Below are 19,012 nucleotides of genomic sequence, written 5' to 3'. Positions count from 1 at the left end.
AATGCATTTACAAAAACGGAATAAAAAAAGCAGAAGGTGTGATCACCATTATTACATACCCAGCAGGATCACACTTCTACCCTAACTGTGGCTGGTATAAAGAGATTACTAAATTCACACATTCTGTATCCCTGTACTCTAGGATGGTACTTTTGCTTACATTTTCACATGTCTTCTCTCAAAGGCTGCTGGCATAAATTTTGCTTGTCTGGATTTAAAAGCTTTGTGGAATTTTTCATACTCAGAAAGGAGTCCTTTAACTAAGCTGTGGTAAAAAGTGGCCTTAGTGCACCTTTATGCTGGGTTTTCTTGCACACTAAACTATTTTTATTGCAACAATAAGGGCTCCTTTTATCAAGCTGGGGTAGGTGGTTACGTGCAAAATACCGCGCGTTCAACCGCCTGCCGCGCTAGTCGCTAACGCCTCCATTGATGAGGCGTTAGTTTTGTGGTGTGCCGTGGGGGGTTAGCGTGTGATGAAATGTCCGACGCGCTAACCCCCGTAGCGTACCTTGATAAAAGGAGCCCTAAAATGGCTGATTTTCCTTTTTTTTTTTTTTTTAATTAATGGCTATGCACTAATGTTTATCAAAAAATTATTGTGGTCTGAAAAACATACAAAATATGAAAACCACACGTTATTCAACCTCAGACTTGAAGAATTACAACTTTCAACAGGTATTAAAGTAGCTTCCCCTCTTTAAAAAAATAAAAAATAAAAAATTCTTTATTGAGTTTCAAACTACAAATGCGCAATAAATGATTCACATATTTATACATTATATAATAAGCGCAACAAAACTTACAAATATAACTGCACAAAGAAATTCCCCCCCCCTCCCCAGCTAATAAACAAATATATCAAAACCTTCATGAAACTATTCTTAAACTCCCTGGATCAATTCCATTCCCTTCCCCTCCCCAGATGTGCATGTTTACTTGTCTATAAAATAAAATTAATTATTCCTCTTTATAGTATTTAGCCAATGGCTCCCAAACATCCATAAAATTCTTAAATCGTCCCTGTTGTACGGCCATACAATGCTCCATTTTATAAGTATAACACAGGGATTCCCACCAGAATGTGTGGTTCAACCTATCCCAGTTTTTCCAATTTCTTAAAATAAGCAGCCCCTGTGATTACAAAAAGTAGTTTGTTATTTCTCACAGATAATTGACTTTTAGATCTTATAAGTGTACCAAATAAAATAGTATCATAAGATAAAGCCACTGGATTCTCTAACATATTATTTACTTGGTCCCAAATAGACCTCCAAAACTGCAGTATCAAGGGACAATAGTAAAGTAAATGATCCAAAGTCCCAGCTTCAAGATGACAATGCCATTAGACTTGGAACTACCTAACTTGTGTAAACTGTTGCCACCATTCATCTCCAAGCAGACCCTGGCCATGTTTACAGGTGACATTGAGAAGACACCTGCGACTGAAGAAGGCTAAAGATGAGCAAAGTCGGGAACACAGAATTGAGTTGGAGGAAAAGAAGATTTAGGGCAAATATCCAAAGGTTCATAATGCTCTGGAGAACCTGCAGCAGTTCCCTGCATTCAGTTCCTGTCAGCCTGATACAGCACTCTTGCTCACTCATGCCTCATCCCCTCTTTAATCATAGGCAACAAAACACCTCTCCCTACTTGTTAATTCATATTCAAATTTCAATTGAACTCTTATTTAGTTGAAAGAATATATCACTTGATAGTTCATAATTTAGGTATTCAAAAGGACACATTCATTTACTAGTACTAATTTAGCCAACAGTGAATATCACAATGATAAATCGATTAGTTATTGAAGTATAAAGGGCTGCTGAATAAGAATATCTGACACAGTGACTTTCTGTGCCGTAAAATGCTGGCCGTGTCAGGTGGCTGACAGCAGCGTTCTATGATGTTCACATACAAGCAATTCCTGGGAAGTCTGACTATTCTATATGTTCATATGTAAAGTTTCCGTTGGTTGTCGGCAGCATCAGCAGCATGACAGGCTACCTTTGGCCAGCTCCTGGGTCTTCCCTCTGCTGTGGCCCACCCACAGATTGAATCAGAGGAGGCAGAATGCAACAGAGGGAAGAGCAAGGATCTGGCCAATTTTGGATCATTCAAATAGCTACTGAAAACTTACTTATTTGTTAAAGCCTTCTGTTGATAAGAACCACTGCATGATGTATTCATCTCCTAGGGCTTTAATGACTGTTATCAGGTTTGTATTTTAGTACTGTTTTTATCTATGTATTTTTTGTTATGTGTCATTTATGTATGTTCAACTTGTAATCCGCCTAGTTGATAGGTGGAATAGAAATTTTTTTATGTTTAAATCTTTTTTTTATTAAAGGTTCAAAATTTACATAAATTTAACAGCAAAATTTACATAAATTTAACAGCAAACAGATACAATATGTGCTTTTACAAAGACAATCAACTGTTACAACTTGACAGCAACCAAATCCACCACCTCCCTCCCTCCCTTCCACCCCGGGAGCAGCAGCAGCAGCGAGTACCTGTACAGGGGTCTCCCCTTCAAGGTACATAGTAGCAGAGAAGCAGAAAAACATAACGGTAGTGAAATGCCTCCCAGGTGACCGTTCCAGGCCCCTGGGTGGGTAACAAACTGCTCAAACACCAAGCTTGTTCCGAATGAATGGGGTCAGTGTCATGCAGAAAGGAGTCCAACATTGCTCAAACTGGTGGTCCTTTCTCGTGCTCAGGTCTCCAACATCTTTCCTTTCCTTGTTGAATCATCAGAGACCTCTAATGAGAGATAGTGGGTGGCTGTGGAGAAAGCCTGAGAATTTTTTTTAAATAAATAATATTCGGACCATTGGCCAGCTAGGTCAAGCAGCCAAATTGGGCCACTTACATAGCTGGTCTACCTTTGGTTGCTATAAACTTAGTTGGCCAGCTCTGAATATCGACATGGTCAGCTAAGTTTTTCAGGGCCAAAAATATTCAATGCTGGTCATTAGAAATGACCTGGTATTGAATATCTGAGCTCAAGGCAGACCACAGGAGTCAGCCCAGCTAACTTCAACAGTCTGAATATCGGCCCCGATGTAGTCAGGAGGTGGATTTCAAGCTTATGTGGTGGTCATGCCCAGAAATAAGTAACTTGGTTGTGAGTGAGAGACACCACAGACAACAGAGAACATATGAGTTTCAAAAAATTACATTCCTAAATCGATGTAGTGCCTATTGTGTTGATGGCCAGAAGTTTTGCAGCTTGGTAACAGATGCCCTGCCCCATGGTGGAAGAATGGTTAGCGAAAGTATGACACAAAACCAAAGATGATCTAGATTGTCCACAGTAAGTAGCCAACTAGTCAAAAGGAAGTGGGAATGAAAGACTGGCACTCGAAAAAAGTGACAAGAGGAGGATTTTACCCATCCGCTGAAGTCATTTATGATCAACACACAGGAACAACTAAAATGCTGGGTGTGACATCTGACGCTAAACAAGTCACATATCTTGTATAGAGTGCATGGTTTCAGCGGATGAGTAAAAACCTCTGGTTACCAATGTATTTAATCAAATTAATTTATAAAAAATGATTTAAAATAAAGTACAAAAGTAAACAAGAAAAATATTATAGCTGTATGGAATAAGATTTAAAGTTTGTGGGTGCAATTTATTTAATTTGAAGGTTTTTTGGATTCATGAAAGCAACCCTTATCCACAAGTCGGACAATTGAAATTTTAATGATCTTTGGCTTGGATTTCTGAGATCCTTTTTCCTTCATTTAAGCACAACAGTATTACTTTAAACCTTTTAAGTATCAATAGATATATGTAGTCATATCCAGTCTGAACACAAAAGAAGAAAAGACTGTGGTATGCAATGATCTTGACAAGGAGTTTAATTGAGACAAATCGAATAAAAAAGAATTTCCACTTCATGAAAAACTGACATATGATGTCTGTGTTTTGGCAAAAAGCCTTTTTCAGGGGTCAAGGTCAGTATTCACTCAATGGTAAAAGAAGGATGACAAATATGGATAAAACTTTGTCCGTTGAGTTGCTGAACTAATTAAAAAATTATTTTTTATTATTTTTAATTCGATTTGTCTCAAATAAACGCCTTGTCAAGATCATTGCATTCCACAATCTTTTCGTCTTTGGTGTTTGGACTTCCCTTCTCTCTCTGTAGAATACTTGGGCCCGTGCTTTGTCTGTCATATCCAGCCTGCCTTCCATCCCCTGTCCTTGTTACATCTTTTCTTGAATTCAGATACAGTCCTCATCTTCTCCACCTCCACACGTCTACCACCCTTTTCGTAAAGAAATATTTCTTTAGATTACTCCTGACTGTACCCTCTTTCAGCCTCATCCTGACAAGCCAAGCTGCGTCAAACCAATGATCCTTCAAGCTCGATATTCTGTCTTTTTAACAAAGGCCAGTCTAGATCACTTGATAATACCCAGCATATGCAAAGAGGAGCCATTCCTTTGATGCTCACTCCCAGAAATGTTGCTCCTAAGTTCATCTGGCCCACAGCTCTTAATGGATTCATAGGTGCTCTGCAGGTGCAGTGAGTGTTTGGTACTTGTATTATTAAACAAATTCCATCACTGTGTCCTGGCATCCAAGAGAGGGTAATTTATATTGAGTTTAGCAACCCTGAATGAAGTTGACTCATCTCAGATTTAAATTAGTTCCTATAAGCAAGGGGGTCCCCAAGAAACAATAAGCAGATGTGTGAGAGGTCTGTCTCCAAGCCAGATCCTCCTATGCCTCTGACCTCCAAGTGATGGCTACTGCACCATTTGTTTATTTATTTATTCATTCATTCAATTTTCTAAACCATTCTCCCAGGGGAGCTCAGAACTGTTTACAATGAGTCTCAAAGTCCCTCCTTGAGGGCCGCAATCCAGTTGGGTTTTCAGGATTTCCCCAATGAATATGCAAGAGATCTATGTGCATGCACTGCTTTCAATGCATATTCATTGGGGAAATCCTGAAAACCCAACTGGATTGCGGCCCTCAAGGAGGGACTTTGAGATCCATTATTTATTCAGGTATTCAAGCATTTTTCCTTGTCATACTAAATGATACACTGGTACCACCCTCACAGCAGCTGCAACTCCAACTCTAAAATTAGAAAGGGAATCTGTGAACCCTTCTGTGCTGACAGGTGGTTCTGCCTCCATCTCCTGCAGGAGTTCTGTTACCATGGAAACCTTGTGAGGGGCGGAGCACGGGGGCACTAAAGCACCTGTCAGCATGTAAGAGATTCCAGGGTTCCGCACTGAATTTTATGGTTGGAGTCCTTGCTCTGTGCATGGTTGGTTCAGTGATCATAAGACAATACAAGGCAACAGCTTCTTTGAGCCAACAAAGAGTAGCTCCAGTCAAACAACTCCTGATAGCCGCACACACTGAAAAAACATCAGCAATGTTATTGGATGTTTGTGTGGTAAAGGTTGTTGAGTTTAAGTATCAAAATCTTGGGAGGGGGGGCTGTAAGCTGGGGACCTGAAAGTTAATTGGGGTGGGGTGGCGTGTAAGGCTGAAGGTTCGCTAGAATCACCCACCACCTTTGCAAGGGCTCTGGGCCGGTGCCGTTCAGCAGGGCAGGATTAACCAAAAGGCCCAGTAGGCACGTGCCAAGGGCCCGAAATGGTCAGGGATGAAGGAGGGCATCAACATTGATTTTTCCAAATGGCGATGGGCCCCTCCAGCATTGATTGGCAATGTGGGGCCCCCAGTTCGGCAAAGCGGGCCCCCCCCCATCGACGGAAAGTAAAACAACAAGCAACGCGGGTAAGAAAGGCAATGAGAACTGTAATTGTGCAAGCGGTGCTGCTTGCCCAAAGCTTCCCTCTGACACAGCTTCTTGTTTCCGCCTGGGCGCATGGTGGGGTGGGGCGGGGCAGGAGGGCCCAGTGTACTTGTGTGCCTAGGGGCCCTCGACGAATTAATCCTGCCCTGCCGTTCAGCACCATGAGCAATGCATGGTGGTAATGGTAAGTTCAGATGGAGACATGACAGTAAACAGCAGCACTCTGACACCTTTGAAAATGTGGAGTTAAGAATCTGACTCTTAACTCCACATTTTCAAAGGTGTCAGAGTGCTGCTCATGGCCACAAAGTCCTCATTGTCAAAGCTAGGTTTAACAGCTGGAAAATGTCTCCTTTCTCTCTGATATTTTGCAGTAGGTGATCTGTTTTGTTTTTCTGTTTCTCTCTCTCTCTCTTTTTTTAATTTTTTTTTTTTTGGGGGGGGGCGTCCAATGGCATCAAGATATAGGGAACCCAGAAAAAGTACTTACATCATTGTGTCATATGGCTATAGTTTATGGCCATTTTACATTTGGAGCATTTCATTCACTCCTGCTTAGCATGTATTTATTTTGGGACGATTCTCTGATTCTTAGGCGCCTGAGGATTTCTGCAGAGTCCCACCGCTGCCAATACTTTTAAACCACTAATGAAAACCAAGAGAGCTCAGAGACGAAGGCTTCCTATAACTCGCTCTCTCTGAATCCCAAAGATCAGTAGCGAAAGGGCTTTTCTAACGCTGTCTCTTCTTGCAGGCGGCCAGCCAGGCAGAAGATGATATCCCCAGGGAGACCCTGTGCTGCCTCGAGGTAGGATGTCCTGACGGCAGGAAATGGCCGAGCAAGAGCAAACCAAATCTTCTTTCCTCTTCGTTCAGCTGCGGCCGTCCGGGAGCCGAGAGGAAACGTGCTCGGCAGGGAGCCAGATCGCCCCCGAGGTCTCGCCCTCCCCGCCTCCGGCCGAGCTGCCATCATGGCCGCCGAGGGAGCCCGCAAAGAGCGACGGGGAGCACGCGCCGCTCGACTCCGCGCGCCCAGCCTACCGCAGTTATGTATCAAGCCAATGGAAGCCCGGGGCAGCTTCCGGCCTCGAGCAGCCCCAAGTCTGGTGGAAAGTGGAGATCTGCAAGCCCACCGTGCCACCGGTGGGGGGAGAGGGGGCAACTGCGGCTACCAACCCCGCACCACTGCTCAAGGTAAGAGAGCTGAGACTTGTGGCAGGAGGCGGACCGGTTTCAGAAACAGAGAACCAAGAATGCCTCAGAGCTCAAACTGCTTATGGGGGGACGGTGTCGTGGTTGTTCATTGAGAAACACAAGTGAAGGCACAGATAAGAGGAGAACTTTTCACAACTAGCTCCAGCTCAGCCGTGGTTTCCTCGTAGAACAGGGGTGTCAGAGTCCCTCCTCGAGGGCCGCAATCCAGTCGGGTTTTCAGGATTTCCCCAATGAATATGCACGAGATCTGTTTTGCATGCAGTGCTTTCATGGTATGCTAATAGATCTCATGCATATTCATTGGGGAAATCCTGAAAACCCGACTGGATTGCGGGTGGGACTTTGACACCCCTGTCTAGAAGGAACTCGATTTTTACCATCAGCACGCTTGTAATTATGGTGCAAGGTGGAGCAGATGGGTTATTATATTTTCTTTTGCCCAACTAAAGCTATGTGGGTAAAATAGATAAAATGTATATAGTGGAATTACTGAATGCTGAAATGTTCATCTTCTGTGTACAGCTGTGGCAAGTTCAAAAATATTGAATGATATAAACCAGGATCTAATATCAAGATTCGTTTGTACACTGCATTATTTTATTCAATTTTCCATGTTTTTTTATCAGAAAAATTTAATTTTTAATTTAATTTAATTCTTATATACCGCTAATAACCATGAGCAATGAAACCAGCTGCACACTTACCACAGTTGTTAAATATAGAATACTATATAAAAGTGGACACATCCACTAACAAAACTGTCAAGTTCACACAAACAAGCTCACAAGTGTTTGAATTAGCACATGTTTAAACCTTGGAACTAGAAACAGTCACAAAGGATTCAGACCATGCCTGGATGGTGATCTTAATACATTTGCACTAGTTCAGTGGTTCCCAACCCTCTCCTGGAGGACTACCAGGCCAGTCGGGTTTTCAGGATAGCCCTAATGAATATGCATGAGAGAGATCTGCATATAATGGAGATGCTAGGAATGCAAATCTGCTCCATGTATATTCATTAGGGCTATCCTGAAAACCCGACTGGCCTGGTGGTCCTCCAGGACAGGGTTGGGAACTAGTTCACTCAACCACTTTTTGTTTTCTGCACTGTGTGCACTTTTATGGGCAAAACTAGGGACAAAAAGTAGCCCAGATCAATGCACAGCCCTTTAATATTTTTTTGTTTTGTTTTGTTTAAATCTTTATTGATTTTCAAACTTTGATAATGCAATACAATTGGTAAATCATAAATACTGCATAAAACGCACTACTAACTATACAATTATTACATTAAACAATCATTTACTCCCATCCTCATCTTAATTATTAATACAATAATACATATGATGTGATTTCAATGTTGTAATTAAATAATTTAACTCCTCAACGTACATTTCCCTTCCCCCACCCACCCACCCTCCCTGGATGTTTAAAGAAATCTAATGAAAAGGGAAGAAACATTTTAAACAATCTTTCCCTCTCCTACTTTACTTCCGTTTCATGTACGTTAATCTGAATTTGTCCAGTATTTTTAATATTTGATAAAATATTGCTTTTATTTACCTATTTTAATTGTTTCTTACAATCTTTTTATATTGTACACCATCTAGACATTTGTTTTGATAGACGATATATCAAAAATAAAATGAAAATAAAGTAGTATATCTACTCTCACTCCCTCTCAGGGGCCCTTTTATTAAACTGCATTAGATGCTAATGTGTGGCTAATGCAGCTTACAATGGCATACCATGGGACACACTTGGACATCCTGTGGTAGGTGCCAAATTAGTGTGCGCTAATCTGGGTGAGCAGCGCTGCATTAAATGGTGCATCCACATTAGCGTGCACTACCTGGTTAGCACAGGATTACCATATTAACCCTTAGAGCCCGATTCTGGAAATGGCACCTGCTATGCAAAATGAGAGCCTAGTGCATTTCAATCACCTGTAGGCGCCAAATCCAGAATCGTGTCTATTTTTTTTTTTGTACAGATGTCTTAAATGCATTTTACAAGCCTGCATTTAAAATGTGTGACTCACACCTACAGAAGCGCCTATGGATGCCCAAGGTCACACCCGGCGTAAGCCACATCTACTCTAGCCTTAGGTTTCTGTAGGCGTGCTTAGGCTCTTCAGTAGGTGCGAGTCAGATGCCTACATTGTAGGCGTCGTTCACCGCATCGATCTTTAAAAAAAAAAAAAAATGAGGCCCAATTGGTCTGTTAGAGGGCAGTAGAATGTCTACCACCACCTATAATCAGGACGCTGTTTTAAGAATCAGGCTCCTACCATCTACAAAATAGGCGGCAGTAAGTACTCGTGCAGTAAATTTTTTTTTTAATGGGCATGCGCTAATGGTAACATTAGTCCATGGCTATTCATTAAAAAAATATATATAGAAAATTGGCCATTTGAGTTACTGTAGAAATGGCCTTAGCACCCAGGGAAATCTGGTATAAGGGTGTGTGTGGTTTTAAAAAAAAAATATATCTTTATTAATTTTTCAATCTAAACACAGTGCATAAAGGAATATATACAAGGGTGTGTTAAGGCCAGTTTTTACTGCAGCTTGGTCGTTTAGCTCCTTTCCCTCTCCCTTTCATTTCAATGATGCCCAGAATCTCTAGTAGCTAGTTGTCAAATTCTGGTATCGTGTGTGCTAGTTTTCCACTTTGATACAGTGTGTGTACATTGCGGGTCCCCATTTTTGTTTATCTTTTTGGGGCATAGAATCAATCACTTCATTGGGGCTGAGACTTTCTTTTGGTTTTGATCAAGGTCCATCACACTTTCCGTCAAACCTTTCTTTTCTTGCGCCGATTTTGATGTGTGGAGTCTTCTTGTTGTTTTTGTAGCAGTTAATAATTAGTATATATACTTACTTCTCTTAATTTATTCAGCATTTGTTTTGCCAATAGGATGTCATAGAAATTGCTTTCTGTAACTGTTCAGCCTATTCCCAGATTATTGATTTGTTTTTTCCTTTTTGAGTCTCTCTACTCTATGGAATTCTCCCCCTCCAAGTTGTGGTCTGAGAAAAATTGAATATATTTTGTTTGTTAATTAATATTTTAATTAACATTAGTGGTGTAATTTCTTTTATACGTTCTGTTTTTCTTGAACAAGAGGATTCTTGTGAAGTAATTGAAATTTTAATAAAAAAATAAATAAATTGCTTTCTGTATAAACCTGTAGTCAGAAAAATGAGCCGCCACTTAAGGTTTTTACACCTATTAAAAGGCAATTAATTATTTCCCAAACTTCTTTTACAATCTTCTCTCCCTGCCAAATCATGCCAGAACAATTCATAATACCTGTTCAACAAGTGATGCAGTGTACTGCTTCCTAAAATCAATTGTAATCTGATAAGTCTGTAGGTAGATTTTTTTTTTTTTTTTTTTAAGTAGATAGCTATTGTGCTAGATAGCTATGGCTTTAAAAATGTGGGGTGGTTTTTGTGACATTGCAATTACAGGCCTGACTTATACAATAATTTCCGAGGACAGGCTAATAACAGCCAGTTTGTAGCCTAGTTGGAAGAAATGGTTGCCATTGAATGTAAAGATGAGTTTGTTATTTTTAATGCCTGACCTCTAAAAAACGTTTTGACATAGTTCCAGTGATGAAAGGAGACATATCTGGAGACTCAAGTTTCTCTGCTGCAGCCAACTCGGTATGACTGTAATAGAGCTGTACATAGCATGTGCAGAAAAGCAGGAGCAAAGGCACACAAAACAGAGACACGCGGAAACAAAACAGAGACACAGAGTGAGCGAGAGAGAGGTGGAAATAATTCCATAAGGCGTGCTCCACATGCTTACTCTACCACGCCCCCCTTTCAATCTCTGCCATTTCCCTATCCCTACTGGAGTGGCTCGTAGTTATTAAGATGTGTTCATTTAAGTTTTTTGTAAATTATACTGTGCTATCTAGAGGCTGAAAACCCTGTTGTTTGCTACCAGTTGCAATGTGTAGTGCCAACTTGTGGTGGAAAAGCAAGGCAATACCTACTGTTGTAGCTGCAGCACCTTGTGGTTAAACTATAAAATCCATTAGCTGAAATGTATTAACAGTGGCTTCTAATGTAGTGGCATACCTATCTTGGCCGTCACCTGGGGCAGAGCAGCCTCTCCTCTGGCCGGAGCACTCTCCTATTCCGGGCAGTGAGAGAGTACATGGAGCAATCGCAGGGCTGTGGTCCGCCTGTACATGGCCATCAGCTCTGTCAGTCCCCTGTCTCCAAAACAAAAAGTAGGCAGGGCCAATGGAGCCGATGGCCACATACTAGTAGACTATGGCCCTGCGATTGCTCCACGCACCCCTCCCCTCAATTCCCTGCGCCCAAGGCAAACCGCCCCCACCACCCCGCCCTTGGTATACTAGAGATCTAATGACATATTATCACACTTAGGGGCCTTTTTACTAAAGGGTGTTAAGCACCTACTCCTGGATTCTGTATAGATCAGTCAATGTTGTGCACTCAGATTTGTGCATGCAGGACAGAAGCACATGGATATTAATGAGTTAATGAGGTGTCAATTATTGATACTAATTGCCAATAATTTGGATTTACATGCTATTCTATAAAGCTGTGTGCCTAATTTTACTTCTGTGCAGCCCAAAAGGGGGTGTGGCCATAAGAGGGGCATGGGGGGGCCTAGGCACATTACAAAAATGTAGGCACGGTGCACTGTTGCCTCTAAGCTGAGAGTCTTCCAGCTACAGATCTGCCAGTGGGAGGCACTGTTTCACTATCATATTTCTAATAGGGAGGGATAGGCAAGGTCTACAGGACTCAAATATTGAAGCACCACCCTCCAGTGATAGCATTGTAGTTGGAGGACTCCTGCTCAGCTTAGAGGGAGCAGTGGCACGGTGCTGTAGAATCCTGGACTTATGCACCCAACTTATGTGCCACATTTATACCAGGTTTCGGCAGGAGTAAATTTTCACACCTAAAGCTGGGTGCAGGAATCTACACTAAGTACTATTCTATAAAGGGTGCTCAGCCCAGATCACACTTTATGGAATAGCACTTATTGGAGGTTTTTCCCAGCACCTAAATTTGAGCGCCATTTGCAGAATGTGGTTAACGAATGGAAACAGGCTACTTCACAATCTCATTAAGGGGTTATGCAGCATTTTGTCTGTTTCTGGGTGTTAAACAGAATTTGATCTGTCAGGGGGCAAAATATGGGCGGACAAAGTCCCTGATTGGCTCAGGTGCCTCAGACCCCTCCCAAGGGAGGAGCCCGAGGTGCCTGAGCCAATCATCGCTTTAGGCCCTTCCCCGTGCATCACATGATGTACTGGGGCAGGGCCTGAGGCCCAGTCGTGTCCTGGAGGTCTACGGAGCAGGAGGGACTGAGCACCCCTCCTGCTTCCAACTTTTAGAGGTACGGGGAGGGGGACAGGGAGTGGGAGTCTGTCTGGTGGCAGGAGGGAGTGGGCATCTCTCCTGCCGTTTGTTTTAGGGGTGAGGAAGGAAAGGTGGGGGGGCGCCGATGGCAGGAGGGAGTCAGCAACCCTCCCGCCATTTTTGGGGGTTCAGGGAGGGGGGAAGGGAGGGAGTGCTTTGTCAGGGGGGGAGGTTTTCTTTTTCATTTTTTTTTATTGGCCAGATATTTTGTGTGTATAATACACGCAAAATATCTGACCTATTTTTAAAAAATGAGAAAAGAAGCCACTGACAACAGTGACAGGAGGCTGCTTTTCCTGTCACTACTGTCAGGGCTCTGCCCCGACTCAATCGCTCACTGAGCGATTGAGTCAGGGAGTTTGCATGCAAATGATTTGCACCTCCATGCAAACCATTTGCAAGCAAAAAAGATAAGTGAATCAATCGCTGTTTAAAAATTGGCCAACAGCGATTGAGTCGCTATCTTTATTGAATCTGGGCCTTAGCCTAACAATTTCAAGATAACCCTCTTTAAATCTGTGTATGCATTGGGTATTTACATCTAAGTAGCAGCTTTTCATGTATTTAGCCCTTTACACATATAAATCAACCTTTTACCTGCGTAAATAATGCCCAACCCTTTAAAATTACTTCTATTTGTTTTGTACTCTTCAACATTATGGTATGGGAGGTTTCTTTAGTGATGCGGTGGCTGCGTTGTATCATGATCCGCAGGCCAGGGTGCTGGTTAATGGAGTTTCTTCGGCGGTGTTTCCAATTCAGCGGGGTACTAGACAAGGTTGCCCCTTGTCTCCTCTTCTTTTCGTGCTCACCTTGGATCCCTTAATTCGCGAAATTTCTGCTAATCCGGCGGTTCGAGGTGTTTCTCTCGGCGGCCGAGAGTTTAAGATTTTGGCATTTGCAGACGATTTGTTGGTTCATTTGACCTCCCCGTGGGAATCCTTTCCTGCTCTTATGTCGCTTTTTACGGAGTATGGTGATTTCTCGGGCTTTCAATTGAATTATGATAAATCTTTGGCATTAGCTACTGCCGAGGCGGTGCGCTTGGAGTGGCCGGGGCAGTTTCCTTTACGGTGGGCGGATGGTGTATTCAAATATTTGGAAGTGCAACTCACGAGCTGTGTGGGACGGTTATATCGTGCTAATGTAGATGCTTTGTTGGCCGCTACGGAGGGTTGTTTTGCACAGTGGATGTCTCTGCCTCTCTCTTTTTACGGTAGGGTTCACTTGTATAAGATGGTTATTTTTCCCCGCTGGTTGTATGTACTCCAGTTGCTGCCTCTTTGTCTTCGTCGTAGCGATCTTCAACGGCTTCATAGGCAGCTGACCCGATTCCTCTGGCAAGGCAAGAAGTCTCAGATATCGATCTCTTATCTGTTCGGCTCGGGAAGGATCGGTGGTGTGGGACTCCCGGATATCGGCCTTTATAATCTGGTTTGCTTGCTGCGATTTTTGGGAGACTGGTGCTTACGGAGTGATGACTATCTTTTTCGGGACTTTGAACATGCTCTTTTCTCTCCTTGGCACTTGTTTTCGTTGTCTCAGTTGCCTGTTCGCCTCCTGCCCCCCGCGTTCCGATCTAGTTTCATCCTTCGGTCGTGGCGTTTTTCTTGGAAAGCATTGGTCGGGCTGCTGGGGGGGGACCATCAAGTTTCGGATCAGTTGTCTATACGGGGGAATCCGCAGTTTCTGCCTGGCTGTGATAACTCGGTCTTTGTGCGATGGACTGGAGAGGGTTTTCTTCTTCTTGAGCATTTATTGGATGAGGAGGGGGCGATAAGACCTTGGGGAGATTTTCCCATGCTTCATTCCTTGGGTGTGGGAGGTCTGTTTGCGTATCGGCAAATTCATCATTATGTGAGGTCCTTGGTGCGTCCGGGCTTACGGTTTCGATTGGGTAACCAATTTCGTCTATTTTTTGCCCAATTTTATGCTTGTGGTTTGACGGTGTCTGCGTTGCATGGGGCTTTGCGGCGGCTTACTCCTCAGAAGTCTTATACGGCTTTGGAGTGCCGCTGGGGTAGAGACCTGGGCATACCTGGTGAGTCCTTGAACTTTCCTTCCCTTATTAGTCGTATCTCTTCTATTTCTATTAGTGCAGAACTGAGGGAATGCCAATTTCGAGTGGTTTATCGAGCGTATTTTTCCCAAGAGCAGGTCCACAAGGTTGGGGGCATTTCTTCTCCAATCTGCCCTAAGTGTACACTGGGGTGCAACTCCTTTTTTCATGCATTTTGGGGATGCCCTCGAGTGAAAGTCTTTTGGAGAGCCGTACTCCGCTTCTTGGAGCGGCTTGTTGGTCACGCTATTCCGATGTCTCCGGTAGGCTTGCTTTTGGATAGATATGAATCTTTGCGAGTGCCTGCTCGGAGACATCGGTTGCTGATCCGGAAAGGTGCTGTTATAGGAAAGAAGGTCATTCTTAGCGTTTGGACGCAAGACATAGCGCCTGCTTACTGGGCTTGGAGGAATCGTTTTCATAATTTGATGCTCTTGGAGCAGCGCCATGCTCGATTATCTGTCAGGCGGTCGAAAATTTTCCTGCAGACCTGGGACCCCTACATTTCCTCGCTTTCCCTTAGGGCCAGGAGTCTGGTCTTAAACTCATTCTGTTGCTGATACCTTATGCTCTCAGATGTTTTCCCCGGGTTGGTGGGTGGATGGTTGGGTGAGTGTGAATGGTGGGTATGAGTGGTTGGAAGTATGTGGAGTTCGGTGGGTAGGGGGGGACTACATTTTGTGGGTGGGAGGATGGGATTTGGTTATTTTGTTTGATATGTGCTGAGCGGCATAAGCTAACAGCTTGCTCAGCATACTCCTTTCTTGCTGGGGGTTTTTGGGTATGGATTGGGTCTCATGGTGTGGGTTTGGGATGGGGTGGGGTTTTGGGTTTTGGAGTGGGTGGGGATTGGGGGGATTCTTTGGTTGGGGTGAAAATGTGTTTGATGGTACGTTTGGTGTTCGCGACCGTGTTGTATTGTCGTGCTGTATTGTGTATTTACTGATGGTGTGCCAATAAAACATGATTTATACTAAAATTACTTCTAGTGTGTCTCTTTTTTTTCTGGCATCAAAATCAGTATTAAGAAACTGGAAATAGTTTTAAGTTGTTAATTTCCAAGGTTTGGTCTGAGTTGATTTCTAAAATGACTTTGCTTTTGATTTATTTAGAGCAGATAAATGACAAATTTTAGATATTTCACATGGTGTAGGATAGATTTTTTTATGTTAATAATTTATATTCCACATATCCTACAATTCTATGCGAATTACAAATTATTCAGGTACTCAAGTATTTTTCCCTAACTGTCCTGATGGGCTCCCACACTACTAATGTACCTGGGGCAATGGGAATTAAGTGACTTGCCCAGGGTCACAAGGAGCAGTTTGGGATTCAAACCCACAACCTCAGAGTGCCAAGGTTATAGCTCTAATCACTGCACCACATAATCCCATGATATGCTGAGACATAGGCACCGGAACGGGGGGGAGAGGGGACACAGGCCATGGCCTCCCCAAAAATTTGATCCCTAGTGGTCCAGAGGAGCAGCGGGCAGGAGTGAGCTTTCTGCGCTCCTGCCCGCTGCTAACCCAGTCAGTGGCAGCTTATTTCTTCTGCCGCTGAGCAGCAACCAACAGGAATGTGCTTTGCCACTGCCTGCTCAGCACTCAGCGGCTTCTTTGACTGGCTCCCACAAATTCTCGTGAATTGCAAGAATTTGCGGGAGCCAGTCAAAGAAGTCGCTGAGCGCTGAGCAAGCAGCATCAAAGCACGCTCAGCATCAGAATAAATCAGCTGCCACCGACCGGGAGGAAATAGGACAGGGGTGTCCAATGTCGGTCCTTGAGGGCCGCAATCCAGTCGGGTTTTCAGGATTTCCCCAATGAATATGCATTGAAAGCAGTGCATGCAAATAGATCTCATGCATATTCATTGGGGAAATCCTGAAAACCCGACTGGACTGCGGCCCTCGAGGACCGACATTGGACACCCCTGAAGTAGGAGGATGGAGCAGGGTGCACTGCAGAGCCTGGGAGGGAGGGGGCTGGGTGAAGAGCCTGACAGGGGAGGGAGGGCCCAATCCAGGCCCGATCCTGGCATGTCCGACCAATTCAGAAAACAAAAATATGCAGATGGGGGCGATCAGAGGAATTCCCCCATCTGCCTGCATGGATTGCGCATGTGCGATCCGCGCACACGCGTAGACCATAGGAGCAGCGATCTTTTTTAAAATTTTTTAACTTTTTTGTACTTTGGGTGGCAGGACTTCGGGGAGACTGAACCAAACGTTGCCACCTCCACTCACCCCAACCTGCGTGGCTCCCAGAAAGCTGGTCCCGCTCTTGCCAGTTGATGCCCTCACTAATAATAAAAAGATAAATGGAGCCCTAAGTGGGTTAAAACGGGCTCTAAGTGGGTTAAAACCACAGGCATGCACTGTGGGGAGAGTCCAGGAAGGCAGGAAATCATGGCAGTTGGGGGCAAGCAACAGTTTGGCCAGGCAGGAGTAGAGCATCGGAAAGACGAGCAGCAGGAAATAAGAAGCAGGGCAGCATTCAGGGCGAGCAGGCAAGAAAGATTGCAGGGCAGAAAGCAGGGTCCCCAGCAGTTGCTTCTTCAGGTGATCGGCCAGTCCAATCGGATCAGAAATTTGGTGTAGTGAATCAGGTCGCTGTCCAATTTAAATGTGTTTCACCTCATTTGCATGTACGGATTCGAAGCAGATCGCAGGAGAGGTAAGTGAATCAGGCCGGATGAAAATTTGATAGTTTGCTTTGTGAATCTAGCCCTTAGAGACCATCCCTGCTCAACAGAGTTTACAATCTAATCAAACAAAGAGGGCAATTGGGGGTAATGAATTACAGAGGGAGTGACAAAATACACATGGGTACATTACAAGTGGGATGGAGTTAGGAGTTAAAAGCAGCATCAGCCCCTTAATGAGTTAAAGTGAACACAAGATGAGCTCTGAAACCTAGACTGCAGCAGCTAATAATGGCTGGAAGACCCAACCAGCCTGCATAGTATATTCTATGACACCATAGACTTTGCTATGGGATGACAAGTGTCACCCCCAAAACAATGGCTTGCCACCCCAGTTGAAGACATCAGGTCAGACCCGGAGTATCCTACCTCTCCCATTCATGTGCAAACAGTCCTTCTGAATTGGATTTATTTGATTTCATCACCTCTGGCCTGGGCTACTGCAACTTGCTTCTCACGGGTGTTCAGAATGCTGCTGCACACCTTGTATTCCACCAGTGTCCTTATGCTCACATTACCCCTCTCCTCAAATCGCTTCACTGGCTCCCTGTCCATTTCCACACATACAGTTCAAAATCCTCTGCAGCTCCTCAGTACCTCTCTTCTGTTATCTTTCCCTATACTCTGCTGTAAGAACTCCGTTCATCAGTTAAGACCCTCTTGTCTGAACCCTTCTCCTCTATGCCAGCTCACAGCTCCGTCCCTTCTACTTTGCTGCGCCCTATGCCTGGAACAAACTGCCAGGCTTGGTATGTCAGGCTCTGTCTCTGGCAATATTTAAATCCAGGCTGAAAGCCCATGTCATTGAAGCTGCTTTTAAGTCTTAACCCCAGCCCACTTATAAAGGACCCATACCTGTTTGTCACTCCCTCTATAGTCCCCTACCCTATATACCTCATTATTCCCTTTGTAATTCCCTACCCAAGCAGCATATATAGTAGTGCTGCCCGATTCAGGAAAAAATATTTCGATTCGATTCAGCTTATTGAATCGATTTTTCGATTCAATTCAATTCGATTTTCCTGCACAATTGGGTGTTTTTTTCCAAACATCCTGGTGAGTTTATTTTATAGCCTCTTCACCCCCTTTGCCCTCTCCTACCCACACTAGTGCTGTGGTGTAAACAAAAAAGACTTTTCTTCTCTCTGTTAAATCCTAGCTCATGTTCGCGGTCTAATGCCAGCTCTGATGCAGCTTTCTGTTTCTGTCCAGGCAGTTCGAGTCAGAGGGGAAGCTTTGGGCTGAGCACCGCGTTGACGATCTGAAGTGCTGTTAATACCAGGGAGGAAGAGGCCCTTTGCCGATCTTGAGTGTCGGGGGGGCCCATTTTTGCCAAAATTGGAAAGAAAGGCGAGAGGAAGGGAGAGAGATGGGCCTGTGGTGGATGGAGATATTGAGAAAAGGGGGCAGATGATGGAAGTGGGGGGGAAGAGAGAAGAGGGCAGATGATGGAAGTGGGGGGGAAGAGAGAAGAGGGCAGATGATGGAAGTGGGGGGAAAGAGAGAAGAGGGCAGATGATAGAAGTGGGGGGGGGGAAGAGAGAAAAGGGGCATATGATGGAAGTGGGGGGAAAGAGAAGAGGGCAGATGATGGAAGCGGGGAGAAGGGAGAGCAAATGCTGAATGGAAGTGGAGAAAGAACACATACTGGATGGAAGGAGGGATAAAGAAAAAGGACATATGCTGGATGGGGGAAGAAGATAGAGTTAGTGAGATAGTGGAGGGGTGAAGGAAAGGGGTGGCATGCTGTGGGTAGACACAGTGAAAAGAGGGAAACTGAGGACTGCATAGTAAGAAAGAATTTAATTTAGATGGAGGC

At 44.1% G+C, this 19,012-nt stretch overlaps 1 protein-coding gene across 1 annotated transcript in view; it reads left to right on the top strand.

Moving 5' to 3' along the window:
• Positions 1-6,420: 6,420 nt before the first annotated feature.
• PSD3 (pleckstrin and Sec7 domain containing 3) overlaps positions 6,421-19,012 on the top strand; it is an 811,466-nt gene continuing 798,874 nt past the window's right edge. The window contains exon 1 of the mRNA XM_033915196.1: positions 6,421-6,987. Coding sequence (XP_033771087.1) covers positions 6,625-6,987 — 363 coding nt within the window. The 5' untranslated portion in view covers positions 6,421-6,624. The remainder of the gene's footprint in view (positions 6,988-19,012) is intronic.

The sequence above is a fragment of the Geotrypetes seraphini genome, chromosome 1 (assembly GCF_902459505.1).
Source record: "Geotrypetes seraphini chromosome 1, aGeoSer1.1, whole genome shotgun sequence".
NCBI lineage: Eukaryota > Metazoa > Chordata > Amphibia > Gymnophiona > Dermophiidae > Geotrypetes > Geotrypetes seraphini.
This window is presented reverse-complemented; position numbering and strand designations above follow the sequence as displayed.